Consider the following 26,649-nt stretch of genomic DNA (forward strand, 5'->3'; position numbering starts at 1 on the left):
GACGAATCGCTTCTTCTGCAATAATCAATTGCACCGCATCTTGAATGGACGGCACATCGCCTCCATTTCTGATGCATCTTAGTCTTTGCAGGACTGGGAGCTGCTGCATTGCCTTTATCCAAAAGATCAATGACAAAGCATCGCCTCCCCTGCTCCTTAAATCTCTCTCAACGTTGACGCAAACAAGGTATTTTCAGTTGCCCTAAGATGGCCCCTGTATCCGACCCGTGCTCCATCATGGTTAACCTGAACTTTCTGACTTGACATGGTCTAGCGCAATCAGATTGTCGCGGTTGCCGTTTTATGCTTTTAAGCACCACATTTCAGTTTATTCTTTGAAAAATCATAACTTCAGTTCTATTTATTGGATTTTTGTAATTTTGGTTTTGTACTCTTCATTAAATTAAGCTCTATTTTTCTAATCATGTGTGTTATCTGTTTGTGTGGTGTATTCACTGTTTTACTGTTTGAAGTGTTGCACAAATACTTTACACATTGTCTCTTAAGTTAAGCCTGACTGCTGTGACCCAAGTTACCAGGGGGTAAGAATAGGTTAATTTAGGGTGTGTTTCTGTCTTATCGTGACTAGGATTGTGTATCCTGCTTGGTTAGGGTGCATACCTCTGCCAACCAGAAACCCAATTTTTAACATTGGTGATCAGAGGTGAAGATAGGACTTGTGTTTGAGCAGTGTCATACAATGACTAAGTGTACACTACCATTCCACACCTAACAACCATTTTGAATTATTAAATTCTTCCTTAGTTTTAATTTGGATATTTTTACCTTTTTCTAAATGTAAGTGCCCTAACCTCCTTTTTCTGCCATGAATATGGATGTCTGCAACTTTGACATCCTCAGCTTGTCTGGGCTGCTACAACTCTGCAAAAATAGGACTTGAACACAGTCAACAGACTACCAAGCTAAATCTCCAGGTAGTCTTGAGGGCATTTGAGGAAGCACAGAAATGGCTGGCCACCTCAGAGGAAGAAGAGGTGGAATGACAATGATGAGGAAGTATCACAAATAGAAGAGGTAAAGGAAGACCTAACCAAGGGTCTTAGGCTGCCAAGAGGGCCCTTCTCTACCCCAGCAGATGACATGGATGTCCCAGATGACCAGGAGGGTGCAGGGAGCAGTGTGTCTGCCAGAGGCCTGTCTACACAGAAGGTGGAGGACGGAAAAGAAGAGAGGAAGCTCAAACTGGAGCTAGCTAAAGTGAATCTGGAGAGGGGGGAAATAGACATGGCTCATAAGCTCAGTCTCAGGGAGCTGCATTGAAGGGCAATCCAGATTGATTCCAGCAGCAATGCTGGCAGCATACCTGCAGTGTTTACTGGAGATGGAAGGGTCCGCATACCAAAGGATTTGGTCCACAGTTATGTGGTGGCAGACGACATTGATAAGTGGTTCTCAGCTTATGAAGTGGCTCTGAAGGTGTGCAAGGTTCTTGAGGAGTTTTGGGGGACAGCTTGTGGAGGACATGCCTATGATGGGGAGGGACACTCTCCTAACACTACCGTTTGAGGAACAGAAATAATACACTCCCACAAAGGCCATTCTTTTCAAGAAATTTGTGTTGACCCCTGAGAGGTATAGGAAGAAGTTTAGGGACAGCCACACGCTTCCTACACAGACCTGAGTGGGTTTCCCAGACTATTCCAGCAAGGCACTGAAGTTCTAGATGAGGGGCATCAATACTTTACAGGGCTACACAACCTAATTCTGCAGGAGCACATGCTTGATATTGCTTTTACAAAGCTGCGCCATCACATAGTGACTAGCGGACTGACTGACCTCAGGAAGCTTAGCTGAGGAGGCTGACCTCTGGCTCAGAAGAAGAGTGTCCAAGAAGGCATCGGGGTAGACTCCCAAAAGGGTGGTCAGAGTTCACACCACAAGAAGGAGGGGGGGATAAAAAGTTCTTGCAAGGCCCCAAAAAAACTCTCAAGGGAAAGGGTCCCATTCACTATCTGGCCACCAGAAAAAGAGCTTCCCTGACAAAAGCCAGAACACATTTCTCAAGTGCCATGAGTGCTAAGAGTAAGGGCGTTACAATGGGTGAGGCAGAGTGTCCTAAGAGTGCACAGCCTCCCACTGGAGGAAAGACACCAGGAGTGGCAAGTGTTTTGCTTGGGGAGGAGTTTGGCACAGTCAGTGGTGGGTGAGTTAGTGAGGACCATATTCTATCCAATACTGTAAAACACAGACAGTGGGCCACAATTAATGGGCAAGTAGTTGAAGTTCTGAGGGACACATGAGCCAGATTGACTATAGTAAGGAGGCAGCTGGTGACCCCAGAGCAAATTTTACATTCCACCGGGAGGTAATAGCTGACAACCGTGAGGGCCACAACCTAGTGCCTCTTGTTCTATTTGAGTGTGGGATGGTCTTAGGTCTTCTGAAAAGTGGTCTAAGCCCTGCTATGCCTGTGGACTGTTTGTTAGGGATTGGTCTTGAGCACACTACCTGGAAGGAAGTGGAGCTTAGGACACACCTGGAAATGCTGGGGTTGCATGAGCGGATTTGTGCAATCATGGTTGGATCCTGAAGGAGTGGCCCAGACAACTGCCAAGAAAAGGCAGGTCAAGTGGCATGGGAAACCATCCCTTAAATGTCTCCCAGGTGGATAGAGGCCACCAGACGAGGCCCACCGAGGAGGGCATTGTCTTCCTTGGTGACCTGCCTGAACTTGCTGTATGGCAAGAAGGAGGAGGGCCCACCTGGGAGGGATCTGTAAAGCACAGAAAGAGTGCCCAGCTCTAGAGGGCATGAGACAACAGGCTGAAGCGCAGCCAGCGGGTGATGCCTCAGGGAGTCACCACATTTATTGCAAGTATGCCCTGCTATACAGTAAGTGGCCAAGGCCCTAATGAGGATTTTTACCAGAATGGGCTTCTCCAAATAAGTGGTGTCTGATAGAGGCATAAACCTTATGTCTGCATACATGCAGTCACTATGGAAGGAGTATGGAGTTACTTATAAGTTTTTCTCACCCTACCATCCACACACCAATAGGCTTGTTGAGAGATACAACAAGACCCTCGAGGGCATGATCAAGGGCCTGCCAGAGTCCATAAGGCTTAACTAGGATGTCTTCTTACTGTGCCTGCCCTTTGCTTACAGAGAGGTGCAACAGAAGGGGGTTGCTTTTAGCCCCTTTGAGTTGCTGTATGAGTACCCTATAAGGGGACTGCTCTGTCTGGTTAGGAAGGAGTGGAACAAAGCTCCCAATACAACACTCCAGGATGTAGTTAGGTATATGCTAGTCCTCTGGAGCCAGATAGCCACATTTGGAATCAAGCTTCTGAAAACATGGAGGCAAGTCAGGAGGTAATGAAGCTGTGCTTTGACCAGATGGCTACCCCTGTGGTATTGGAATTTCAGCCTGGATTAAAAGTGTGGATAATGGCTCCCAGGGCACTCCAAAAATGTTGGAGTAGTACTTATGAGGTTGAGAGGAAAGGAGTAGTTACCTACTTGGTAGACCTCAAGGCTCCCAAATACCCACTAAGGGTCCTCCATATTACCCGCCTCAGATCTCACTTTGAGAGGTTCAAGGTCACCATGCTGTTGGTAATAGAGGGTGGGTAGGAAGAGAAGAATGAACTTCTCCCAGACCTCCTAGCCTCCAAAGAGAAGGATGTGTCAGTTGAAGGTGTAAGCCTCTCCCCTACCCTGACTTCAGAATAGCAGAGAGACTGTCACCATTTTTTGGGACAGTTCTCCTCTTTGTTTTCCCTCACTCCTGCCGTTACACATCTGGGTTCCCATTATATTGATACAGGAGACACTCTCCTGATCAAAAACAAAATATTCAGGCTGTCTGATGAAGTAAGGGCCAGCATCAAGGGGGAAGTCTCCAAGATGTTGGGGCTAGCAGTGGTTGAGTTCTCCGATAGCCCCTGGTCTAGCCTTGTGGTGCTGGTATCAAAAGCTGCCCCACCTGGCACTACCCCAGAACGTAGGTTCTGTGTGGATTGCAAGGGCTCAACTCAATCACCGCGATCAATGCTCATCCCATTCCCTGTTCTGATGAGCTGATTGACAGGTTAGTGGCTGCCCAGTTCTTGAGTACCTTTGATCTGACTTCAGGGTTATAGCAGATTGCACTAACTGAAGGCGCCAGGAACAGGTCAGTCTTCTCCACTCCAGGAGGTCACTACTAATTTACAGTGATGCCCTTTGGATTATAGAATGCCTCTGCCATCTTCCAGGGACAGATGAACCACGTCTTTGCTGTTATGGAGGACTTCAGTGGGGCTTACTTGGAGGACATAGCTGTCTTCAGTAGCAGCTGGGAGGAACATGTGCCTCACTTGGATGAAGTGCTTCAGGCTCTGCAAAATGCAGGCCTGACAAGCAAGTCCAGTAAGTGGCAGATAGGGCAAGGGTCTGTGGTGCACTTGGGACACCTGATGGGTGGGGTGAGGTTCAGCCTCTCCAGGCCAAGATAGAGATTATCATGGTCTGGAAGCCCCCAAAACTCAAACCGAGGTGAAAGCCTTCCTGGGCCTCACAAGATATTACAGGACGTTTGCCAAAGAATACAGCACCATTTGATCCCTTGACTGAGCTGACTTCTAAGAAGCAGCCTAGGGATATGATTTGGACTGAGGCATGCCAGAAATCCTTTGACTCCCTAAAAAAGGCCATGTGCACAGCCCCTACGCTCAAGGCTCCTGACTGCTCCAGGAAATGCATCAGAGCATGGCTCTTCCACAGCCTAATGACGAGAGCCTAGACCAACCTGAAACTTTCATCTCTAGGAGGTTACTTTGCAAGAAACTGAGGTGGAGTTCTATTAAAAGGGAAGCCTTTGATGTAGTCTAGACACTGAAAAAGTTGAGACAATACCTATTTCCTGACTTCCGGATTCAGACAGACCAGAAATGAGGAGTGAGAATCCAAAATTGTTGAGGTAGTCCATCTCCCTACAGGGAATAGACTATATAGTGGAACACAGACCTGATACAGATCATGCCAATGCAGATGGTGTCTCTAGGTTCTTCTGCCTTAGTGATGAGAACTCCCAGGAGGTTGGGTTGCTCTCCCTACTTTCAGTTGGGGAGGACACATATTATACCTGACAGCCTTAGGGTGGTCTTCTCCCAAATGTTTTGCCTGCTGGCCTCCAGTTTTGCTGAATTTGATTTTGTTGGCCTTAGGACTCTGTGAACTTTGCCACTGATAACCAGTGCTAAAGTGCTTGTGCTCTTTCCATAAAATACGGTTTGTTTGGGATATACCTAATTGGACTATTTAATTTACTTATCAGTCCCCAATAAATGCTACATGAGAGTAGAAGAAAGTTGGTAACAATCTGAGATGTTGTGGTAGCGTTGTAGAAAATGTAAAAAATAAGCACATTACTGTAAGTATGAAATGTCAAAACATTAAGCACAAGTAGAAACTACACCGTTGCTCACAATCAAAAAAACAGTTAAGGCCTAACCCCGACACTGACATAAGCAAGGTATGAGGTTAATTCAAGGATGTAGTATAATAAGAAACATGAAAGGGTCATCTGTTAAAGGCCAACATCTCTCTAACTAACCTGCAAATATTTACAACAGCAGCACATGAGTCCCCGGCACACTATCTGTATCTACAAACAGATTGCAGCCTGATTAGACAATGGGTACATAATTGGGTAAGCCCACAGCATACAGATTCACAACTTACAATGGGTGGAGGGAAGAAACCAAATTCCAAACACTCAGAAGCCCAAGACACACAATGCTGTCAGCCCACACTTCAAATAAATTACATTTACAAAAGCGCACGTATGCGTTCATGTGTCAAAAAAGCTTGGTCATGAACCTTTGTCAAATGTATACTAAAGAGCGAGTAATGACTTAGACTCTCATTATGATGTTCGCCGGACAGCCACGCTAATGGTCGACGGAAGACCGCCAGCGCAGCGAAGCCCCCGCTGGCCCTATAATGATGCTCCAACCGGCCCAGAAGAAAACAGGGCCTTTACATTGATGCTGGCTCCAAATGGAGCCGACGCCAATGTGGCAGGGCGGCGAGTGCACAGCATCCGTCGCACATTTCACTGCCTGTAATTCGGGCAGTGTAATGCATGACAGGGCTGTGCATGGGGGCCTCTGTACTACCCATGCCAAGTGCATGGGCAGTGCAGGGCCCCCAGGAGGACGCTGGCTGCATCATTTCCCTGTCGGTTCTGAAACGCCGCTACCGCCAGGCTGCGGTGGTCCGCCCGCCACTGTGAGTCTGGCAGTCCATGTACTGCCAGATTCATAATGAGGTCCCTAGTCCAGGAATTTAAGGATATAGGGTCACATGTTTTCAAGTGTTTTTCCATTTTAATCTATAAACATGCAAGTTAGCTATTATTGGTCATGTGTAATAAAGTATTGTACTGATGTGTATAAAAAGAAATGTCTGTGAACGGGCATTTGAGAAAAAACATAGCAACAGATCGTACAGGGCTGAGGTGCAGTCTGCAGTGTTTTTCTCCTTATCAAAACAGTTAGTAAATATTGCCTCTGGATTGCCAAGAAAAGTCTGCACGGCCAGTCTTGAGTCTCAAGAGCATTTTCATTCACCAGCCATAAGTTTCCTTTGCACCTCCACCTGAAGGCTGGCATCACCTTCTCCCCCCAGCAGTGAGACCAGTGCCCACAAATTTGATGATGTGAGCAGAAGCCATTTTAGCTGAAGTTCTGCCTGTGCACGGGGGTTGGGAAGGATCAGGAGACTGCTGTCCCCTTAAAGGTGAGGAAAAAGCAAATCATGATCCTCGTTTTACATAAGCGGGCTCCTATTGGCAATACTAAACGCAGATGTAAGTGTAATATAACCCGCATGTGATATGTTTTTGTGAATTTGTATGAGAAGGCCAGAAGGGCATTCCATTCAATTTCTTTTATTGTTGAAGGATTGTGTACGAGTTTTGCACAATAAAGCAAAATATATGTATTTGTGAATTTGTCAGAGAAGACCAGACGGCCATCTCATGCAATTTTGTTTTTAATTGTTGAATTATTGTGTACGTGCGTTGCACAATCAACGGAAATATATCTATTTGTGACTTTGTCAGAGAAGGCACGAAGGGCACCGCATGCAATTTGTTTTTTTGTTGTTGAAGAATTTTGTTAGAGTGTTGCACAATCAATGGAAATATAAGTATTTGTGAATTTGTCAGAGAAGGCCAGAAGGGCACTGCAAATTATTAGTTTTTTATTGTTTAAGGATTGTGTACGTTTGTGGCACAATCAACAGAATACTATGTATTTGTGAATTTCTCTGGGAAAGCCAGAAGGGCTCTCTCTTCAATTTGTTTTTTGTTGAAGCGTTGTGTACGAGCCCCAAGCTACAGAGCGTAAGCAGTCACAATTCCAAAGCACCCTTGGCCAGGCAGACCGCGGAATGGGATCAAGCAAGGTTAGGGGACAAAAGACCTGCCCAGCAAATTAGTTCTGAAGCAAATTCACACAGCACAGGCCTCACCCCCAGTAAGACTGTCGCTGAAGGAGAGGATAGCTGGCATTTTGTTGTGCCATTTGTAGAACACCTAGGATACTGGACTGAATGGCTAGCTCCACAAATGAGCCCCTGTCCTTTTACCCACACAACATGGCTAATGCTGAAGAGTGTTTTCTGTATGGTGAGGGTGATCCAGATTGGGACTACCCTTACATGAGAAAATGTACGCCAGACAGCACCATCAGCAGTGCGCCACCACCTATTTACATCATATACCCCTGACTCATAAGGGCCCTGGGCTACCACATTGTGTTCCTTGGCCCCATATGGACAAAACAGTTGACACTGCTTACAGAGAGAGCATGTAAATGGATCAGATCATTTGAGAAGCAAACTGCAGGTATCACCCTGGCAGAAGGGGATGTAAAAAAACCTGCTTAGTTCCCTCATAGGGGACGAAACAGACACAGTATTTCAAAAGGTTGGAGTTAGAAATGTGGCCCTCAATGAGAACAGGTGTAATGGATCGCCATTTAATCTGGTCAGATCTGTAGTGTGGGATCAGCTGAGGACAATGTACCCCGATAGACCAGACATATGCAAAAGCATTTCTCATCCGATCACGGGCTGGGGGCGGGAGAGGCATCAAAGGAAAGGAAAGGCCTTTCCTTTCCTTTGATGTCTTTCTGAGTATTTCTGCAGCTCAATCGTGAAGTGATCAGGTTGCAGAAATGCCCACTAGACACCAGGGAGTTTTTTTAAAATATAAATGATAAATGGCTGGGGGCGGGAGAGGCATCAAAGGAAAGGAAAGGCCTTTCCTTTCCTTTGATGTCTCTCTGAGTATTTCTGCAGCTCAATCGTGAAGTGATCAGGTTGCAGAAATGCCCACTAGACACCAGGGATTTTTTTTTTTTTAAATATAAATGATAAAGGGGAGCGCCCCCTTCAGCAAGGGTCGCTCCCGTGGGGGGTATTGTTTTTTAAGGCCTTTTCTACCCCCCATATCCCCTTGGGGGCAGATCGGCCTATTTTTGTAAGGCTCATCTGCCCCCAAGGGGGGCAGAAAGCCCACCAGAAACCAGGGAAGATCTTTTTTTTAAAAAAAGAGGGTGGGGGTATGGCCATATCCCCACCTCAAATAAATGGGTACAAAGTTGTCCTGCCCACTGGTTGGCAGATGGGCAAATACCCCAGATTCACTCCCCAGTGGAGGGGTGGCAGAAAGCCTACTAGATGCCAGGGAATAAAAAAAAAAATAGTGGGGTGGTGGCTCCCAACCAGTGTGGGCATTGTTATGGCCCCACCCCAAATGAAGGGGGTAACAGTCTTTCAGCTCTCCCCCACACACTAAAACATCTGATCCCATGGCAAGCAAGACGACATTTGATTATTTGGGGTTTGCGTTTTACATTTGGGCCATGAGAGCTTGTCTAACTCTCAAAATCGTCCCACTTGGAATTATGAGCACTGCACTTTTGGACTTTGGGACGCTGCCAGGTTGAAAAATCTATGAGACCTAGACACATCTGAGAATTAAACACCTCGGTGAGTCCAGGGTGCTGTGCTTCACATGCAACCCACACCATTTTCTTACCTACAATGCCCTGCAAACCTCCAACTTTGCTTGAAATCACACATTTTCACACATTTTTGTGACGGAACCTTCCAGAATCTGCAGGAATCCACAAAATTCCTACCACCTAGCATTGTTGCATCTTCTATACCGATAAATATTCTGCCCCACTTGTCAGCCTAAAAACATTTTTTTTCAAACTGCCCTTTTGCACCTGCTTTGGTTCCCCTTCATTTTCAACATGTTTTTGGCTCTTCCCTGTCACAGGCACTTGGCCCACCTACACAAGTGTGGTATTATTTTTACCAGAAGACTGAGGTGAACGTTAGGTGGTAGGAAATTTGTGCTATTGCAGTGATGTGATTTATTTAGCTAAATTTGAGGTTTGCTGAGGAAAACACTGGGGGATCCACGCAAGTCACACCTCCCTGGACTACCTTAGGTGTCTAGTTTTCAGAAATGTTTGGGTTTTGTAGGTTTCCCTAGATGGATGCTGAGCCGAGGACCAAAGTCGCAGGTGCCCCCTGCAAAAACAGGTAGTTTTGTATTTGTTCATTTTGATGTGTCCACATAGTGTTTTGGGGCATTTCCTGTTGCAGGCAATAGGCCTAACCACGAAAGTGAGGTACCATTTTTTTTGGGAGACCTGGGGGAATGCTGGGTAGATGGAAGTTTGTGGCTCCCCTCAGATTCAAGAACTTTGAAGCATTGAAATATGAGGAAAACTTGTTTTTTCCCAATTTTGAGGTTTGCTAAAGATTTTGGGTAACAGAACCTGGTGAGAGCACCACAGGTTACCCCGTCCTGGATTCCCCTAGGTGTCTAGTTTTCAGAAATGCCCAGGCTTGCTAGGTTTTCCTAGGTGCTGGATGAGCCAGAGGCCAAAATCCACAGCTAGGCACTTTGCAGAAAACAGGTCAGTTTTCTTTGGGAAAATGTGAGGTGTCCACATTGTGTTTTGGGGCATTTCCTGTCGCGGGCACTAGGCCTACCCACACAAGTGAGGTACCATTTTTATTGGGAGACTTGGGGTAATGGTATGTGGAAGAAAATTTGTGGCTCCTCTCAGATTCCAGAACTTACTGTCACTGAAATGTGCGGAAAAAGTGTTTTATTGCCAAATATTGAGGTTTGCTAAGGATTTTGGGTAACGGAACCTGGTGAGAGTGCTACAAGTTACCCCATCCTTGGTTACCCTAGGTGTCTAGTTTTCAGAAATGTCCAGGTCTGCTAGGTTTTTCCTAGGTGCCGGCTGAGCTAGAGGCCAAAATCCACAGATACGCACTTTGTGAAAGACAGATCAGTTTTCTTTGGGAAAATGTGATGTGTCCATGTTGCGTTTTGGGGCATTTCCTGTTGTGGGCGCTAGGCCTACTCACCCAAGTGAGGTACCATTTTTACCAGGAGACTTTGGGGAATGCTGGGTGGAAGTAAAATTTGTTGCTCCTCTCAGATTCCAGATTTTTCTGTCACCGAAATGTGAGGAAAAAGTGTTTTTTTGCCAAATTTTGAGGTTTGCAAAAGATTCTGGGTAACATAACCTGGTGAGAGGCCACAAGTCACCCCATTCTGAATTTCCCTAGGTGTCTAGTTTTAAAAAAATGTATTGGTTTGTTATGTTTCCCTAGGTGCCGGCTGAGCTAGAGGCCAAAATCGACAGCTAGGCACTTTGCAAAAAATAGGTCAGTTTTCTTTGGGAAAATGTGATGTGTCCACATTGTGTTTTGGGGCATTTCCTGTCACGAGCACTAGGCCTATCCACACAAGTGAGGTACCATTTTTTATCGGGAGACTTGGAGGAATGCTGGGTGGAAGGAAATTTGTTGTTCCTCTCAGATTCCAGAACTGTCTTTCACCGAAATGTGAGGGAAAGGTGTTGTTTTGCCACATTTTGAGGTTTGCAAAGGATTCTGGGGAACAAAACCTGGTGAGAGACCCACAAGTCACCCCTTTCTGAATTTCCCTATGTGTCTAGTTTTTAAAAATGTATAGGTTTGCTAGGTTTCCTTAGGTGCCGGCTGAGCTAGAGGCCAAAATCCACCACTAGGCATTTTAAAAAAAATCAGGTCAGTTTTCTTTGTGAAAATATGATGTGTCCATGTTGTGTTTTGGGGCATTTCCTGTTGCGAGCACTAGACCTATCCACACAAGTGAGGTACCATTTTTCTAGGGAGACTTGGGGGAATGCTGGGTGGAAGGAAATGTGTGCCTTCTCTCAGATTCCAGAACTTTCTATCACCGAAAAGTGAAGAAAGAGTGTTTTTTTTGGCCAAATTTTTAGGTTTGCTAAGGATTCTGGGTAACAGCACCTGGTAAGAGCTCCACAAGTCAACCCATCCTGGATTCCCCTAGGTGCCAGCTGAGATAAAGGCTACAATCCACAGGTAGGCACTTTCCAAAAAACACGTGATGTGTCGATGTTGCATTTCCTGTCGTGGGCATTAGGCCTACCCACCCTTGTGAGGTACCATTTTTATTCGGGGGCTTGGGGAAACACAGAATAGCAGAACAAGTGTTATTGACCCTTGTCTTTCTCTACATTTGTTCCTTCCAAATGTAAGACAGTTTGTCAAAAAGACGTCTATTTGAGAAATGCCGTGTAATTCACATGCTAGTATGGGGACTCCAGAATTCAGAGATGTACAAATAACCACTGATTCTCAATACCTTATCTTGTGCCCATTTTGAAAATACAAAGGTTTCCTTGATACCTATTTTTCACTCATTATATTTCACCAAATGAATTGCTGTATACCCGGTATACAACGAAAACCCATTTCAAGGTGTAGCTCCTTTATTGGCTCTGGGTACCTAGGGTTCTTGATGAACCTACAAGCCCTATATATACCCGCAACCAGAAGAGTCCAGCAGACAGAATGGTATATTGCTTTTGAAAATCTGACATCGCAGGAAAAAGTTACAGAGTAAAACGTGGAGAAAAATTTATGTTTTTTTAACCTCAATTTCAATATTTTTTAATTTCAGCTGTTATTTTCTGTAGAAAAACCTTGAAGGATCTACACAAATGACCCCTTGCTGAGTTCAGAATTGTATCTACTTTTCAGAAATGCTTAGCTGTCCAGGACCCAGCATTGGTTTCACACATTTCTGTCACGAACTGGAAGGAGGCTGAAAGCAAAAAAAATAGTAAAAACGGGGCATGTCCCAGTAAAATGCCACAATTGTGTTAAAAAATGTAGTTTTCTGATTCAAGTCTGCCTGTTCCTGAAAAGCTGGGAAGGTGGTGATTTTAACACTGCAAAACCTTTGTTGATGCCATTTTCAGGGGGAAAAAACACAAGCCCTCTTCTGCAGCCCTTTCTTCCCAGTTGTTTAAAAAAAACGAATTTTTTGCTGTATTTTGGCTAATCTCTTGGTGTCCTTCAGGGGAACCCACACACTCTGGGTACCTCTAGAATCCCTAGGATGTTGGGAAAAAAGGACGCAAACTTGTCATGAGGAGCTTATGTGTGCAAAAAGTTATGAGGGCCTAAGCGCAAACTGCCCAAATAGCCCAAAAACGGCCTGGCACCTGAGGGGGAAAAGGCCTGGCAGCGAAAGGGTTAAATTAATATTGTTCGTAATAGTATTAGCTTCACTAGTTTAGTGGTATAAGATACTACTACTTCTACTGATAGTAATAACCGCAATAATGATAAGAATGCACATACATAACAATGAGCTACAGAACTGTAAATTATGATTTAAAATTAAAAAACAAATGTTGAGGAAAACTTTCCCTGAGAATCTCGAATCATGAATCCTCAAAACTATAGGCTCGATTACATTTTTGGCAGGTGAAGTAGTCAACATTGGCCTGGTGGAGGACGTTACGTCTGCAGGCCATGACTAGTTTGTCTGACAAATTTATAAATGACCGCGTAGCAGGTGGTCACCTGTAAAACAGGCCCCTATGGCACTGGGGGACCACAATCCTTCAGGGGGGCCTCCAAGCCATCAAGGGGCCCCCATTTAACCCAAATCCAATGATTATCTGTGAAATATGGTGAACTCAGGGGCCCCTCTTCGTTTTCTGCGGTGTCCCCGACTTTGCGTTTCACTACTTCATGTAGTCATTTATCCAATGGCCTTTACTCCCCAGGTCCACTGGAGAGGATTATGATGGTAGAGGCAGAGTAGTCGCCTATGTCACTAACACAAAGGTCCACCTGCATCTAAATGAGGCACGCAGACTGCATTCTTGGCAGTGAGGATACTATGTTGTTGCTGTAATGGATTATTTTTACCCCCAAGAATTAAATCTGGCCTTATGTTGTCCAATCTACTATGTATTCAGTTTACAATGATGTAGACTCTCCTTAACAAGGAATGCATTCTGTTTGTCATTGTTATCACAAGAAAGGAACAGCATTCGCAGTCCTACAGATGCTCTACTGCCAGAAAACCACTCATGTCATTTAGGGCCAGATGTACGAAAGGATTTTACCCATTCTGTGTCTATGTGAAAAAACTTTCGTACATATGGCCCTTAATGCTTATTATTTAGGGTGCAATTCAGAAGGTGTGCAAAAACAGCTATCTCTTCCGCTGTTACTACTTTTACCTTCGAAGTACATTTCTGACTTTCTTGAACTTCATAAATAATTCCTTGATATATTATGGAAATCTGCAACTATTACAAATTTCGAGGTGTACTCGAATGTGGAAGTGTCCGCATCTGGATTTGTAATTAGGTGTACAATAACACATGCAAAAGTGTAACTCAATGTAATGCAGATGCACATTTTGCAATTTATCTATTTATTGTTTCTTCATGGGGAAAATAACGTTTTTTATAGATCAACACATGCCCCACAAAAGGGTATAAAATAAGGGTGCTCCCTCCTCCATCACACCTTGGAAACACACCCAGTTCTTTCATTAACAGGGAAACATATGTGTGCATTTCTATCAACCAAAACTACCTGTGTATAAGTGATAAAAATTCATATTTAAACTCATACAAGGCTGTGTAGATTCACAAATATTTCAGGTGGACCTAACCATAAATGCACGAAGACCCACACCCAATCCTGGATTTGTGAATTCTGAAATTGCAATACATAGGCAGAATGTAAATATGAGCAAATCCCATTTGTTGTCCACCATTTCATTCATTCCTGATTTTGAGACTGTCAATTGGCTCTCACTAGTGGTATTTTGTGCACCTAAGACACTTATATAAAACCTTTCTGAAAATGTCCCTCAGAAAAGAAGCACTATAGGAATACACTTTTTCTTCTCACCGTGTGGTACCTCACTTGTTAAAATTGTGACTCACATTACTTTTCCAAAAGCCTTGCGTTTTACAGTTTAAAGATGCTTGTTGATGTTCATAGTTTTACTGGGCATGTATTGTGTATCGAGTTGTTAGTGGTGAGACACATTTTTAACAGCATTTATAAGGAGGAGGGCAAGTGGTCCATCCACGTCCTCTCACGGAACTTTGGGATTCCATTCAATATATTGTTAACCCTTTGGAAGCACTGTTTGACAAATGGGATATACAATCCATGTATTAATCAATGTGCCTGCACACAAAAGCTTGGACAAAATATTGATAAGTAGTCAATAATATTGCTAAATATCACTAGCTATCTGCCTGAGAATATTGAAGGTCTCTGAGAGTCAATCTATTCTCTTGTTTCAGGGAAAAGAGTTCAGATCCAAAACTGCCATTCCTTGAATGATGACTGGCTGATCAGAATAGGCCTTTGCCACCCAAGGTCTTTCTCCCTCTACCACTGCCATGATGAGAGCCAGCGAGTCACAGAGAAGGGGCTGGGCCAATTCTTTCAGAACTGCAAACATACTCTCAAGGTAAAGTAGTAATGGCTGGTTGGGTCTTGAATTTGTTTAGCAATTTATTTTTGGATACATTTTGCATCCCTGAACTGAGAAATGTAAATATTTACATTTAAAGCGCCTGCTTTGAACCAGTATGTTTCATTATTATTGTTGCTCCTGGTTCTTGCTTAGCGTATTGGACCTACCCTTCTATAGGTGCATACCTGAAGGTAAGGTATACCACAGTAGTATCAACCTACAGTCAATAATGAGTTTTAAGTTCGATGTCTATGCTTGTGCTTCATAAATAGTGTCCGATGTAAGTACACATTTTTTAACGGGACACATACTCAGTGGAAGTGAGTTTTGTACAGAGTACTGCATCGCAGTACGTTATGATCTATGCAATCGATTTTTAAGGTGTCGAAACTGATGCTAATCACAACACAAAGAAATGGATTTGCTGATTTTTTTTGTATTACGTTTTGCATTCGCTTGCATATTTGTTGGTTTTAACTACCATAATACTAGCATCGTAGTCATATTAAAGCAGTACTGCCATAACTATACAAAATGCATGCTGAAACTTCAATTGAAAATTGAAAATGAATAGTTCAAGTGAATGTGAATTAAGACATTTATTCTTAATAGAACAATTACTCCTTCACTCAAGACAACCCGATCACTTTCTCGCCTTTAGGAAGTCACAAAGACTTATTACACTCTCTTTGTTTTCTATATCAGACTTTTGGTCTCAAGTGTGAGATGTTTGCGTACTGCATCAGTATCAAAATCAAATCAAATCAAATCAGGAATAAAACAATTTTGAAATAGCCCATGCTCCCAACGAGCCTGTTCTCAGCATACTCTGAAACTCTAAACTTAATTTGGTCATCTTCTCCTGCGTTACAGATCACAGGAATGAGCACGCTAGGGTGATGGGACCATATAGTCATTCAGTTTATAGTTTTACAGGAACAGCATAAGCTAGCAATTCTTCCTTGCTAATCTCTATTAGCTAATCGCTATTTAAGAAATGCCAAACTATTTGTTTCTATGGGCCTAATGTACGAATGGTTTAGCATTCCCTAACTTGAAATTTCCTAAAAGGAAATTGCGTATTCGGAAATGCCAAAGCAAGGTTGACATTCAGCCTAAGGCCCTCCCTTGCTGCACCTTGTTAAAAGTAGTGCACATGTAAAGCACACACATGCCCACATGGTTACCATCGACTTGAAGTCAATGGTAATTACATTTCCTAAATGCTCATTTTGCATTTAGGAAACGCTTTGTATGTGTGCCAAGAAATTCCAAATAGGAAATCCCTACTTGCCATTCCCTTAAGGCCTGCGTACATAGAAAACGGCTGTTTTGCATTTCTTAATGGGCCGAAATTGCGATTTAGCCTGTTAAGAAATGCAAAAGACCTTTGTACATCTGGCCCCTGGAGCTTTGTGTAATAAGGCAAAGGCTTATATGTATGAAGAGCCAGAGAATACATATTTTGTGAGTTGCCTTTACTATCTTAGAGGATTATTTATTTGATAGCAAAATTAAAGTGGGTAGCATGTTAGAATGTTGTAAGCTATGTCAGATGTGTTTTTGCCTACAGTTTCTCAATATTCCTCATAGCTGCACGATTCTGTTACACACATCAATTTCCTCAATGCTAAATAGTTATCATATAGAAAGTATAAACAAAATCTAACAATATGTTCTTTTGCACATAATTCACAAAGCATTTTCTGTGAGCAGTTGTCTTAGGTCAGGCTTACTTCTGAGGTGCACCTGAATACTCCGACTTGAGTACCAAAGCATTTTCTGTGAGTTGGTGTTTCACATTCCAGGCTCAGTGTGACTTATTCTCCAATTTCTAGGAGCAAGATATGCTTCTGATGAGTAAGCATGCCCTACTCCAGGAACCTTCTTACAAAAAATGCTTTGTAAATCAGGCCTGGATAGTCAGGTGGAACTTACATCCTAGGCCCTCATTATAATAGACGCATAATTCTCTTTGAAACCAGCAACCATATTCATGGCTCCATTGAACATTATGGCAAGAGTTACTGTAGACTTCTCATGATTCCTGTGGGATTTCTGGTGCTCAAAGCAGCTCAGCTTTACTAGTGTATCTTCTGGGAGAATTAAAAATTACGCCGCAATTGGACCTGGAATTGCTGATTCTCCTAGTGATTTGCATGGCCTGACCAAGGGTCTATTAATTACGTAGCTTTGGAGTTAACAGACCCCCTGATATCATTAATGCAAATGTTGCACAATTAACATCACTGAATCTGGGAACCGTGTAACTATACCTTAGTTCTGGAGTCAAACACAACTGTTGATAGCAACGTCTTAGTCCACTGTTACTAGCATCAAGGATATCTGAGCAGACTGAAGGAGGAATTAGTCAAGCTGGGATTTGATAGGATTCCTCTCCACTGCATCTGGGTGGGGCCAGAAGTATAGGATGATTAAATCCCTGTAATGTCTGCCTGTTATGTGGGCTAAGGTTCAAAGTGTAATGAAATCCTGAGGAGATGTGCAGGTTTTTTATGTTAAAAACATGTTTTTATTATTTACTGCTGTGTTTGTTTCAGTGATGCAAATGTTACAACATTACTCCAGTCTCCATATAAGTGCAATGAAATTGCAAGTGTAACTAAGACAAAACGGTTCTTAACTGCCATCCTTAATTCATTTTTGTGGAAACGTATTTGATTGCCAGCTTTCCCCACACTACATAGATATATGAGGGAAAGCCAGTAGGCAGTTTCTCCACTCGGGCTCAGGTGAAAAGTCGACTCAAGTAAAAAGTCTTGTACCCCACTACCATGATCAGCTACGACTGAGTGTTACTAGTGTCATACCATTGCTGAAATGTCAGCCAATGTAAGACTCAGCATTGGAGTGTCTTTGAGCCTTCAGCATGACCACACACAAGTAAGGCTGAAGGAGCAGTACTGCAGCCATCAGTGTCTGAATCCCAAAGCAAGTGCTACTGTCTTGTACACAATTTCTAGCCAGTGAACTTTATCTGGGACATTTTGGCCCATTCAAACCATCCTGGATCGTGTCCTTTAGAAGCTCTTGTGCCCTAGACTTGCAGTCCCTTTCTCTACATACTTGTATGTATGCACTTGTCCTGATGATGACTCTTTAGTAATTATGGGCCAGATGTACAAAATGCAATTTTGCATTTCTTAAACAGTGACTTCTTTGAAATCGCTATTTAAAAAATGCAAAATGCTATGTACAGAGATACCGATTAGGAAATCAGTATTAAGAAATCCCATTTCATTTTAGTCAATGGGTTGGTTTTGCATTTCCTAAATCGCTATGTAGGAAATGAAAAACCAGGGATGGCAATGGGCAAAAGACCCACCTTGCTGCACCCCAAGAATAGGGGTGCACCTGTAGAGTACACATATGCCTAAGGGGCTTTTGTGTGCTCCAGTGCAATTTAAAAAAATCACCTTTGGGGGCTTTTTGAAATTGCGCCTGGTTACCACTAACTTCAAGTTGGTGGTAACTGCATCTCCTAAATGCCCAAGTCGCATTTAGGAAAAGCTTTGCACATCAGAATTGGAATTGGAAATTGGAAATCATATTTGTGATTTCTACAGGGATGAAATAGCAATTTGCGATTTCTTAAAGGTCTTGGTACATAAGAAAAGTCTGTTTTGCATTCCTTAGCAGCCCGAAATACCGATTTGGACCGTTAGGAAATGTAAAAGGGCTTTGTACATCTGGGCCATAGTGATTTAACCTCTTGGGTGCCTTGGACGAGGTCACCTCGTCCAAGGCACCGGTTCCCGGGTGCCTTGGATGACGTCACATCGCACCCCACCCACCCCCCCAAGGCAGGGATGGAAGGGGAAGCCCTTCCCCTTCCACCCCCGACCCCCCAAACCTCCCTGTGACATCAGCGCGCATCGCACGCTGACAATCACAGAGGGCCTCCTCCCATCATGCTGGAAGCTCAGCTTCCAGCGCGATCGAAAGAGAAATGCTAAGCATTTCTCTTTCAATCACGTGGGGGAGGCCCAGAGAGGCTTCAAAGGGAAGGAAAGGAATTTCCTTCCCTTTGAAGTCTCTCTGAGCGTTTCAAAAGCCAGATTGCTTGCAATCCGGCTTTTGATACGCCCACTAGACACCAGGGATTTTTTTATTTTTTATGAAATGGACATAAGGGAGCGACCCCTTGGGCAAGGGTCGCTCCCATGGGGGGCATTTTTTTGGAAGTCCTTTTCTGCCCCCCCTGGGGTCTGCCCCCAGGGGGGGGCATAAACCACTAGGCACCAAGGCTCATTTTTTTCTTTTTTTCTTTTTGTTTTGTCTTGTTTTTTTGGAGGTAGGGAGCGACTCCTTAGGCAAGGGTTGCCCCCCTAGGGGGCAAACTATATTTAGGCCATTTCTGCCCCCCTTGGGGTCAGATTGGCCTATTGTTATGAGGCCAATCTGCCCCCAAGGGGGACAGAAAGCACTAGACACCAGGGATTTTTTTTTTTTGCGCCAATGTCACGAAGGGGGAGCGACCCCGTAGGCAAGGGTCGCTCCTGGGGGGGGGAGGGTTGGGGGGGTGGGGTTCAAATTTATTTTAGGCCATTTCTGCCCCCCCTGGGGCCGGCTGAGCTAGAGACCAAAATCCACAGGTAAGCACTTTGCAAAAAACAACTCTGTTTTCTGTGAAAAAATGTGATGTGTCTACGTTGTGTTTTGGGCCATTTCCTTTTGTGGGCGCTAGGCCTACCCACACAAATGAGGTACCATTTTTATCAGGAGACTTGGGGGAACGCTGGGTGGAAGGAAATTTGTGGCTCCTCTCAGATTCCAGAAGTTTATGTCACCGAAATGAGAGGAAAACATGTTTTTTAGTCAAATTTTGAGGTTTGCAAAGGATTCTGGGTAACAGAACCTGGTCAGAGCCCCACAAGTCACCCCATCTGGGATTCCCCTAGGTCTCTAGTTTTAAAAAATGCACAGGTTTCGTAGGTTTCCCTAGGCCAAACCTGAGCTACAGGCCAAAACCTACAGGTAGGCACTTTGCAAAAAACACCTCTGTTTTCTTTCAAAAAATGTGAAGAGTCCACGTTGTGTTTTGGGGCATTTCCTGTCGCGGGCGCTAGGCCTACCCACACAAGTGAGGTATCATTTTTATTTGGAGACTTGGGGGAACATAGAATAGCAAAACCAGTGTTATTGCCCCCTGTCTTTCCCTACATTTTTCCTTCCAAATATAAGAGAGTGTGTAAAAAAGACGTCTGTTTGAGAAATGCCCTGTAATTCACATGCTAGTATGATCACTCCGGAATTCAGAGATGTGCAAATAACCACTGCTCCTCAACTACTCATCTTGTGCCCATTTTGGAAATACAAAGGTTTTCTTGATAGCTATTTTTCACTCTTTACATTTCAGCAAATGAGTTGCTGGATACCCGGTATAGAATGAAAACGCACTGCAGGGTGCAGCTCATTTATTGGCTCTGGGTACCTAGGGTTCTTGATGAACCTACAAGCCCTATATATCCTGCAACCATAGGAGTCCAGCAGACGTAACGGTATATTGCTTTCGAAAGTCTGACATTGCAGGAAAAAGTTACAGAGTAAAACGTAGAGAAAAATTGCTGTTTTTTTCACCTCAATTTCAAAATTTTTCGTTTTCAGTTGTTATTTTCTGTAGGAAACCCTTGTAGGATCTACACAAATGACCCCTTGCTGAATTCAGAATTTTGTCTACTTTTCAGAAATGTTTAGGTTTCTGGGATCCAGCATTGGTTTCATGCCCATTTCTGTCACTGACTGGAAGGAGGCTGAAAGCACAAAAAATTGTAAAAATGGGGTATGTCCCAGTAAAATGCCAAATTTGTGTTGAAAAATTGGGTTTTCCGATTCAATTCTGCCTGTTCCTGAAAGCTGGGAAGCTGGTGATTTTAGCACTGCAAACCCTTTGTTGATGCTATTTTCAGGGAAAAAACCACAAGCCTTCTTTTGCAGCCACTTTTTCCCATTTCTTTGAAAAAAACGAAATTTTCACTGTATTTTGGCTAATTTCTTGGCCTCCTTCAGGGGAACCCACAAAGTCTGGGTACCTCTAGAATTCCTAGGATGTTGGAAAAAAAGGACGCATATTTGGCTTGGCTAGCTTATGTGGACAAAAAGTTATGAGGGCCTAAGCGCGAACGGCCCCAAATAGCCAAAAAAAGGCCTGGCACAGGAGGAGGAAAAGGGCTGGCAGCGAAGGGGTTAAACATCATCCACATACACAAAACAAAACTGGGAATTATATGTCTAGACGATACTTGGAAAACGTTCTGACCAAAACTTCCCAATTATCTAACTTTGGTCTTATGTTGTCACTGTACATATACCCACTTTTTGGAAGTTCCCTTTCGTCACAGTTTGATCTCTATAAGCATATAACACCTTAATAGATGCTTGCTGGTAACACACTTTGATAATTAAACCCTTTTTTGCATATATTTTTTACAGATGCATGTCTATTTCTAGTCTTAATAGGACTTTCGCTTTAATTGGTAAGGTAATTGCTTCTGATTAGTTGCAATGTGAAAATGTTACCACAGTGAGTCATTATTGTTTTTGCTGTTAGTAAGCCTAGGAGTTCTGTTTGGATTATTGGGCAGCTCCTATTTCATATATCATCTGAGCTTTTTAAGGCAGCCAAGGTTTTTAAGTTTAGTAACAATGATTCAGGTCATGTATGGATAATCCCCAATATTAATTGCTATTCAAGTAATTTTATGTCTTCCGTCACTTTTTCTGTAGTGATTAGAGTAAGAGCCTTTGTAGACCAGGGGAGAATACTACTTGCAAACGCATTTATACAAAGTAGGCAAGAGGGTCAGTCCCAACAGAACCCCAGCACCTCCCTGATGATCAATTACACACATGGTTTTAAAGAACAAGTGCACTAAGGGCCATATTACAAGTGTGCAATAGTCTATGGCACCTACATTACGGCAGACAGGATATCAGCCATGTTTGTGATGGAGTATCCCGTCTGCCAGTCACTCCCTAACTGCATCTTGGCCTTTGACTCTTTAAAGCACTGCTCCACCTTTGAAATAGGCTTGTGCTATGTAAATACCACATACATAAATACATGCAATTATTTGTTAACACATATATGTTTGGCAGTTGCAACCTACCTATTCACCGCTGACTTTCTACATTATCAACTGCTGTAAAGGTGTTGATATATTTTCTGTGGAACGTATACACAGTAGCTATATTTTATGTTGTACATCTATAAGTTCTGAGAGAAATCTGATGTGTAAGAACAATATTCATTTATCATCTTTTTCTTGTGATGCATAGGAACTGAACATAACGAGCTGTAGTGGACCTATGTTCAATGGTGATATAGTTCTACTTCATGCAAGCAAGTCCTGTAAACATTTGACGTTAGTCGACATAAGCTGGACTGGAGCGACTGATGAGGGGGTGATTGCACTTGCAGAAGCTTCCTTAAGGTAAATGATACACAAAGCACCTCAGTGATATGGATTCGTGCCCTGTAATTTGAAGGAAATCATGTTGGTTCATTGTCAATGTTCACAGAGTATCCCTATGTGCATCCTGCTGCCATTATCAACAATTCATCACTGGAAATAAAACCTGCACACTAGTTGTGGGGACGAATTTGTAATTTGACATGTCAGATACAGTTTACTTCCTTGTTACAATAGTATTTTTTTCTTTTTGATAAATGCAAATGCAGTAGTATGTGTCCTGCAGAAAAGTAATGTGCATTAATAACTACAGGGAGGCTAATGATATCTGAGGCTTGCTTGCAGCTTGACAGACGACCTTCGACAATGTCTAAGAAAATTAGGTATGTTTTCAACCAGTGAATATCAAAATTTGTTTCAAAACCTGAACAGGCATCATCATCCAAAGCAACAATCTAGATTATCTGTTGTCATGGCTTCTTTGTGATGTATGACTGAATAAAGATAACTGGGTATTTTGCTTTAAAGGGTGACCCGATTAAAATTTCACACAATATAAATTGAGTATTGTGTTAAATAATTCCAACATATTCATATGCCAGAATGAGATTAATGAGCTCTATTTTAGACATTTCTTGAACTGAGGTGTCCCATCATTTTCTAGGCTATTGTGCTAACACATTGACTGTTAGCACAGTATTGCAGTGTGCAACACAAAAACAAACACTTTACTGGAAAGATGTGCAGTACCTATCACTGGAATGTACTTCTCTTCTGTTAGTAATAACCAAATTCATGCTACAAGCCAAAGATGAATAACTTTATTTGGGGTTTACCGTGTACTTACAGAAGAGGAGCAAGCATAGGTACTTAGTTACAATAAAATTTTAGATTACAAGTGATGCCTAAGGAAACATATGAATCTGGTTTTAGGTTGAAGTCCAGTTTAGGAAACCCACTGGCAGGTTAATGATGAACAGTACCAAAGACTTTCATAGTCAATGATTGCTCCTCGCTTTTCTTCCCACCCTTCTCCACTCTGAAAAGAAGGTAGATCTTGGCAATCACCAGGACATAGAAATAAAAAGAAGACTGTGAGAAATTGGGCTGTTGGTTGAGTTGGGTAAGAACCTTCCTCAAGCAACAGTCACAATCCCTATCAGGGTGAACCACTAAAGTCACTAAATTAACCTGCACTTAACCCTCTGGTAGCTTGGCACAAAAGCAGTCATGCTTAACCTAGAGGCAAGTATTTATGTAGCACACAAACAGCAACAACATGAAGACACACCTCAAGAAAACTCCTACACCAACTTAAAAAATAGAATAATGTTTAATACATTATTTGACACCAGAACAACGAAAATCCAATTAGTAGAACCAGGGAAAAGCAAATTTAAAGATTTTGTGAAAATCAAGTTCTATGAAGCAAAAAACACCAATTGCAGTTATCTGATTATAGAAGAACTTGATCCAAGTCACATGTTCAGGCTGACCACAGTGGAGCACTGGCTGGATAAAGGATTTTTATCTCAGCGGCATTGCTGCTGACACCGTCAATATGGCGGGGATGAAGCTGCCATCAAGGTGGCGGCTTCACCCCCGTCGTATTACGATGTTTCCACCACGCTGACTGGGGTATTTAAGGGTTAAAAGTACATGTGCAACATTTTAAATGAAATGCACCCTGCCCTATAGGCTGTTTAGAGCCTATCCTTGTGTGATTTATATGTATTAAAAAGGAAGATTTAGGCCTAGCAAAATGGTTATTTTGCCAGGTCAAAATGTCAGTTCACAACTGCACAAACAGGCTGCATGTCAAGGCTGAGGGATATTTTAAGGGGATACTCAAGTGGAAGGCACAATACACGGCGCAGACCACTGGTAGCATTTAATTTACAGACCTTGGATATATGGTACACAAATTTACTAGGGACTTAAAATTAAAATAAACAAGCCAATTGGGTGTAAGCCAATTTTACCATGTTTTAGAGGGGGATCACAAGCACTTTTGCCCTGGTTATCAATGGTAAAGTACAAAGAGTCCTAAAGCCAGCAAAAACTAATTCAGAAAAATAGGTGGGCGAGGGCAACAAGTTTGAGGGAACACACCCCAAGGCTGACAGGTCTAACATAGAGACTGAGTCAAAAAGCAACAAGCAGTGGAAAGCAAAGTAGGACTGTTAAATTTCCCCTAATTGCCTTGGGACAAGCTTTAGCAATTGTTACCGGTGGAACACTACAGAACACTCAGTAGCCTTATCACCAGATTCCGCTGCAGGTTTTTCACACAACATGTGTTTAATTACAAAATCACACTCCATTCCCACCATCAAATACCTGCCACTTACCTGTGTGACACACAATCACAGTCACTTACTGGCCACTGCAAGTTCCCTATCATCTCAAAAACCTCTCCTTGCACCTCATCCATATCGAAAGACTCCTGTATTCTCCCAACACTCAACCAACCACCTCAACCACATCTACATATTTAAAGTTACTATGCATGCTACACAAGTCATGTTCTACGAACATGTACCATTCTGATATAGCTGACACAACCTTGACCTCCTCTGCATCACAGAATAAGGGCTGCACAAGTTCTCAAATCTTATTCTGGACTCCCTAGTGCTACTTAATTAGGAAATCATTCGCAAAGATAGGCACAATAAATATGGAGGTGGCTTAGCTATAAGACGCAAAACATCCCTCATGTGCACTCAACTACCAGCAACCAACTCAACCACCTTCAAGTGTCTCAAAGTGGCATTTCAAACTCTCACTTCCATCAATTCATATAAACACATTGAAATTAGGTTTTCTACACCAAATAGTTGACTATATTGCTTCTAAACCCTTTCCCTGAACTATACCTACCTCAGAGATCTCAGTATTGATTGAGACAATACCAAATGCAATCTCTTCAATTCCCTAAACTCCTTCATCCAGGCCCAATTCCCTAAACTCCTTCATCCAGACCCATGACATAAAACAGTATCCTGCCCTCCTGAGTAACTGCAAATGGCAGACAAGTGACCTTATCATAAAAGATCCCAAAATGGTACAGTGCCAACTCCCAATTAAAATTGTTGTTCTGACCAAATCCCCATCCCATTCTCCCCCATGCACCCACCCTCAACAAGGTTTGTGCCCCACTAACATTAAATGATGTTTTGAAAATCTCTCCCCTAACTGGATCAAAGAGACAGTATCAAATGAAATGATCACACTTCCTGATAACATTGACATCAATGCTCTTCTTGATAGATTCAACTGTATTATTTCCCAAACTGTGGAAAGTATGGCTCCCCTAAAACCAAAGTGTTTACAACTCAAACCCTCTACTCCTTGGTTCACCCATGAACTAAACAACAAAAGGAAAGAAATACATACCACTCGAAAAACAGTGAAGACTGTCCAACTCCCCAATAATTCACACAAAGATTAAATCAATAGGAAAACTGTATAAACAGTACGTTCAACAAGGTAAATCCAACTTCCTTCTCGTGCAACTCCATGGCAAACAAAACCCGTCCAGAACTCTCTTCCAATTCATCCACTACAACCCCTCACTTCCTACCAAGACCATCTCTAACTCCTCCATCAAGTTGTGCAAAACCTTCTTGAACTTCTTCTTCAACAAAATCTCATTGCCATGTTCAATAGAATCTGCCTTAGTCTCCCAGACAGAAGTTACAGCCAGAACAACAAACACCTGGAATACTCTTAAGACTGTTTAACAACTCAAGCTCCTCAACATTTATAAAAGCCTCAAAGCCACCCCATATTACAATGCACTCATCTCGGCTGCTTGATCTCTAAATCCTAGGATAAAATGATGAATTCCAACTGCCCTGAAAAATACAGACACATTTTCTAACCTTTCTCTGGCTTGGAAATAACATTGAGAAATGTGTTTTCTTTTAATGAGCCAAATTTATCAACAATGAAAACCTACTTACAGTCTACCAGTCTCGGTTCAGAGCCGGTCACATAATTGAAATGGCTTCTCTAAAAAGTCTGAATAACATCCACTCTGTGCTGGGTGAAGGTAAACCTTGCCTGCATGTTTCACTGGACCTAAATACAGCTTTCGACACAATCCTTCACTCCAGACCTATTCAAACATCACTTCAGATTCAAAGACACATGGGCTGATTATGATCTTTGCGCCATTGCCGCCAAGACTGTCAATATGGTGGGGATGAGGCTGCCATCAAGGTGGCGGCCTCACCATTGTTGTGTTATGATGATTCCACTGGGCTGACTGGTGGAAACGTCATATTATGACGTTTTCTACAGTGAGCTCGGTGGAAACAGTGCGGCAGCATTGCCAATGTTATCATACACAAGCAC

General features: G+C 42.9%; 1 protein-coding gene across 1 annotated transcript in view; it reads left to right on the plus strand.

The window, feature by feature from the left end:
• The window catches only part of LOC138302579 (F-box/LRR-repeat protein 2-like), a 473,996-nt gene that overhangs the window by 277,474 nt on the left and 169,873 nt on the right, over positions 1 to 26,649 (plus strand). The window contains exons 6-7 of the mRNA XM_069242590.1: positions 14,682 to 14,851; positions 22,157 to 22,311. Of these exons, the coding sequence (XP_069098691.1) occupies positions 14,682 to 14,851; positions 22,157 to 22,311 (325 nt within the window). The remainder of the gene's footprint in view (positions 1 to 14,681; positions 14,852 to 22,156; positions 22,312 to 26,649) is intronic.

The sequence above is a fragment of the Pleurodeles waltl genome, chromosome 1_1, assembly GCF_031143425.1.
Source record: "Pleurodeles waltl isolate 20211129_DDA chromosome 1_1, aPleWal1.hap1.20221129, whole genome shotgun sequence".
In the NCBI taxonomy this organism is placed as follows: Eukaryota; Metazoa; Chordata; class Amphibia; order Caudata; family Salamandridae; genus Pleurodeles; species Pleurodeles waltl.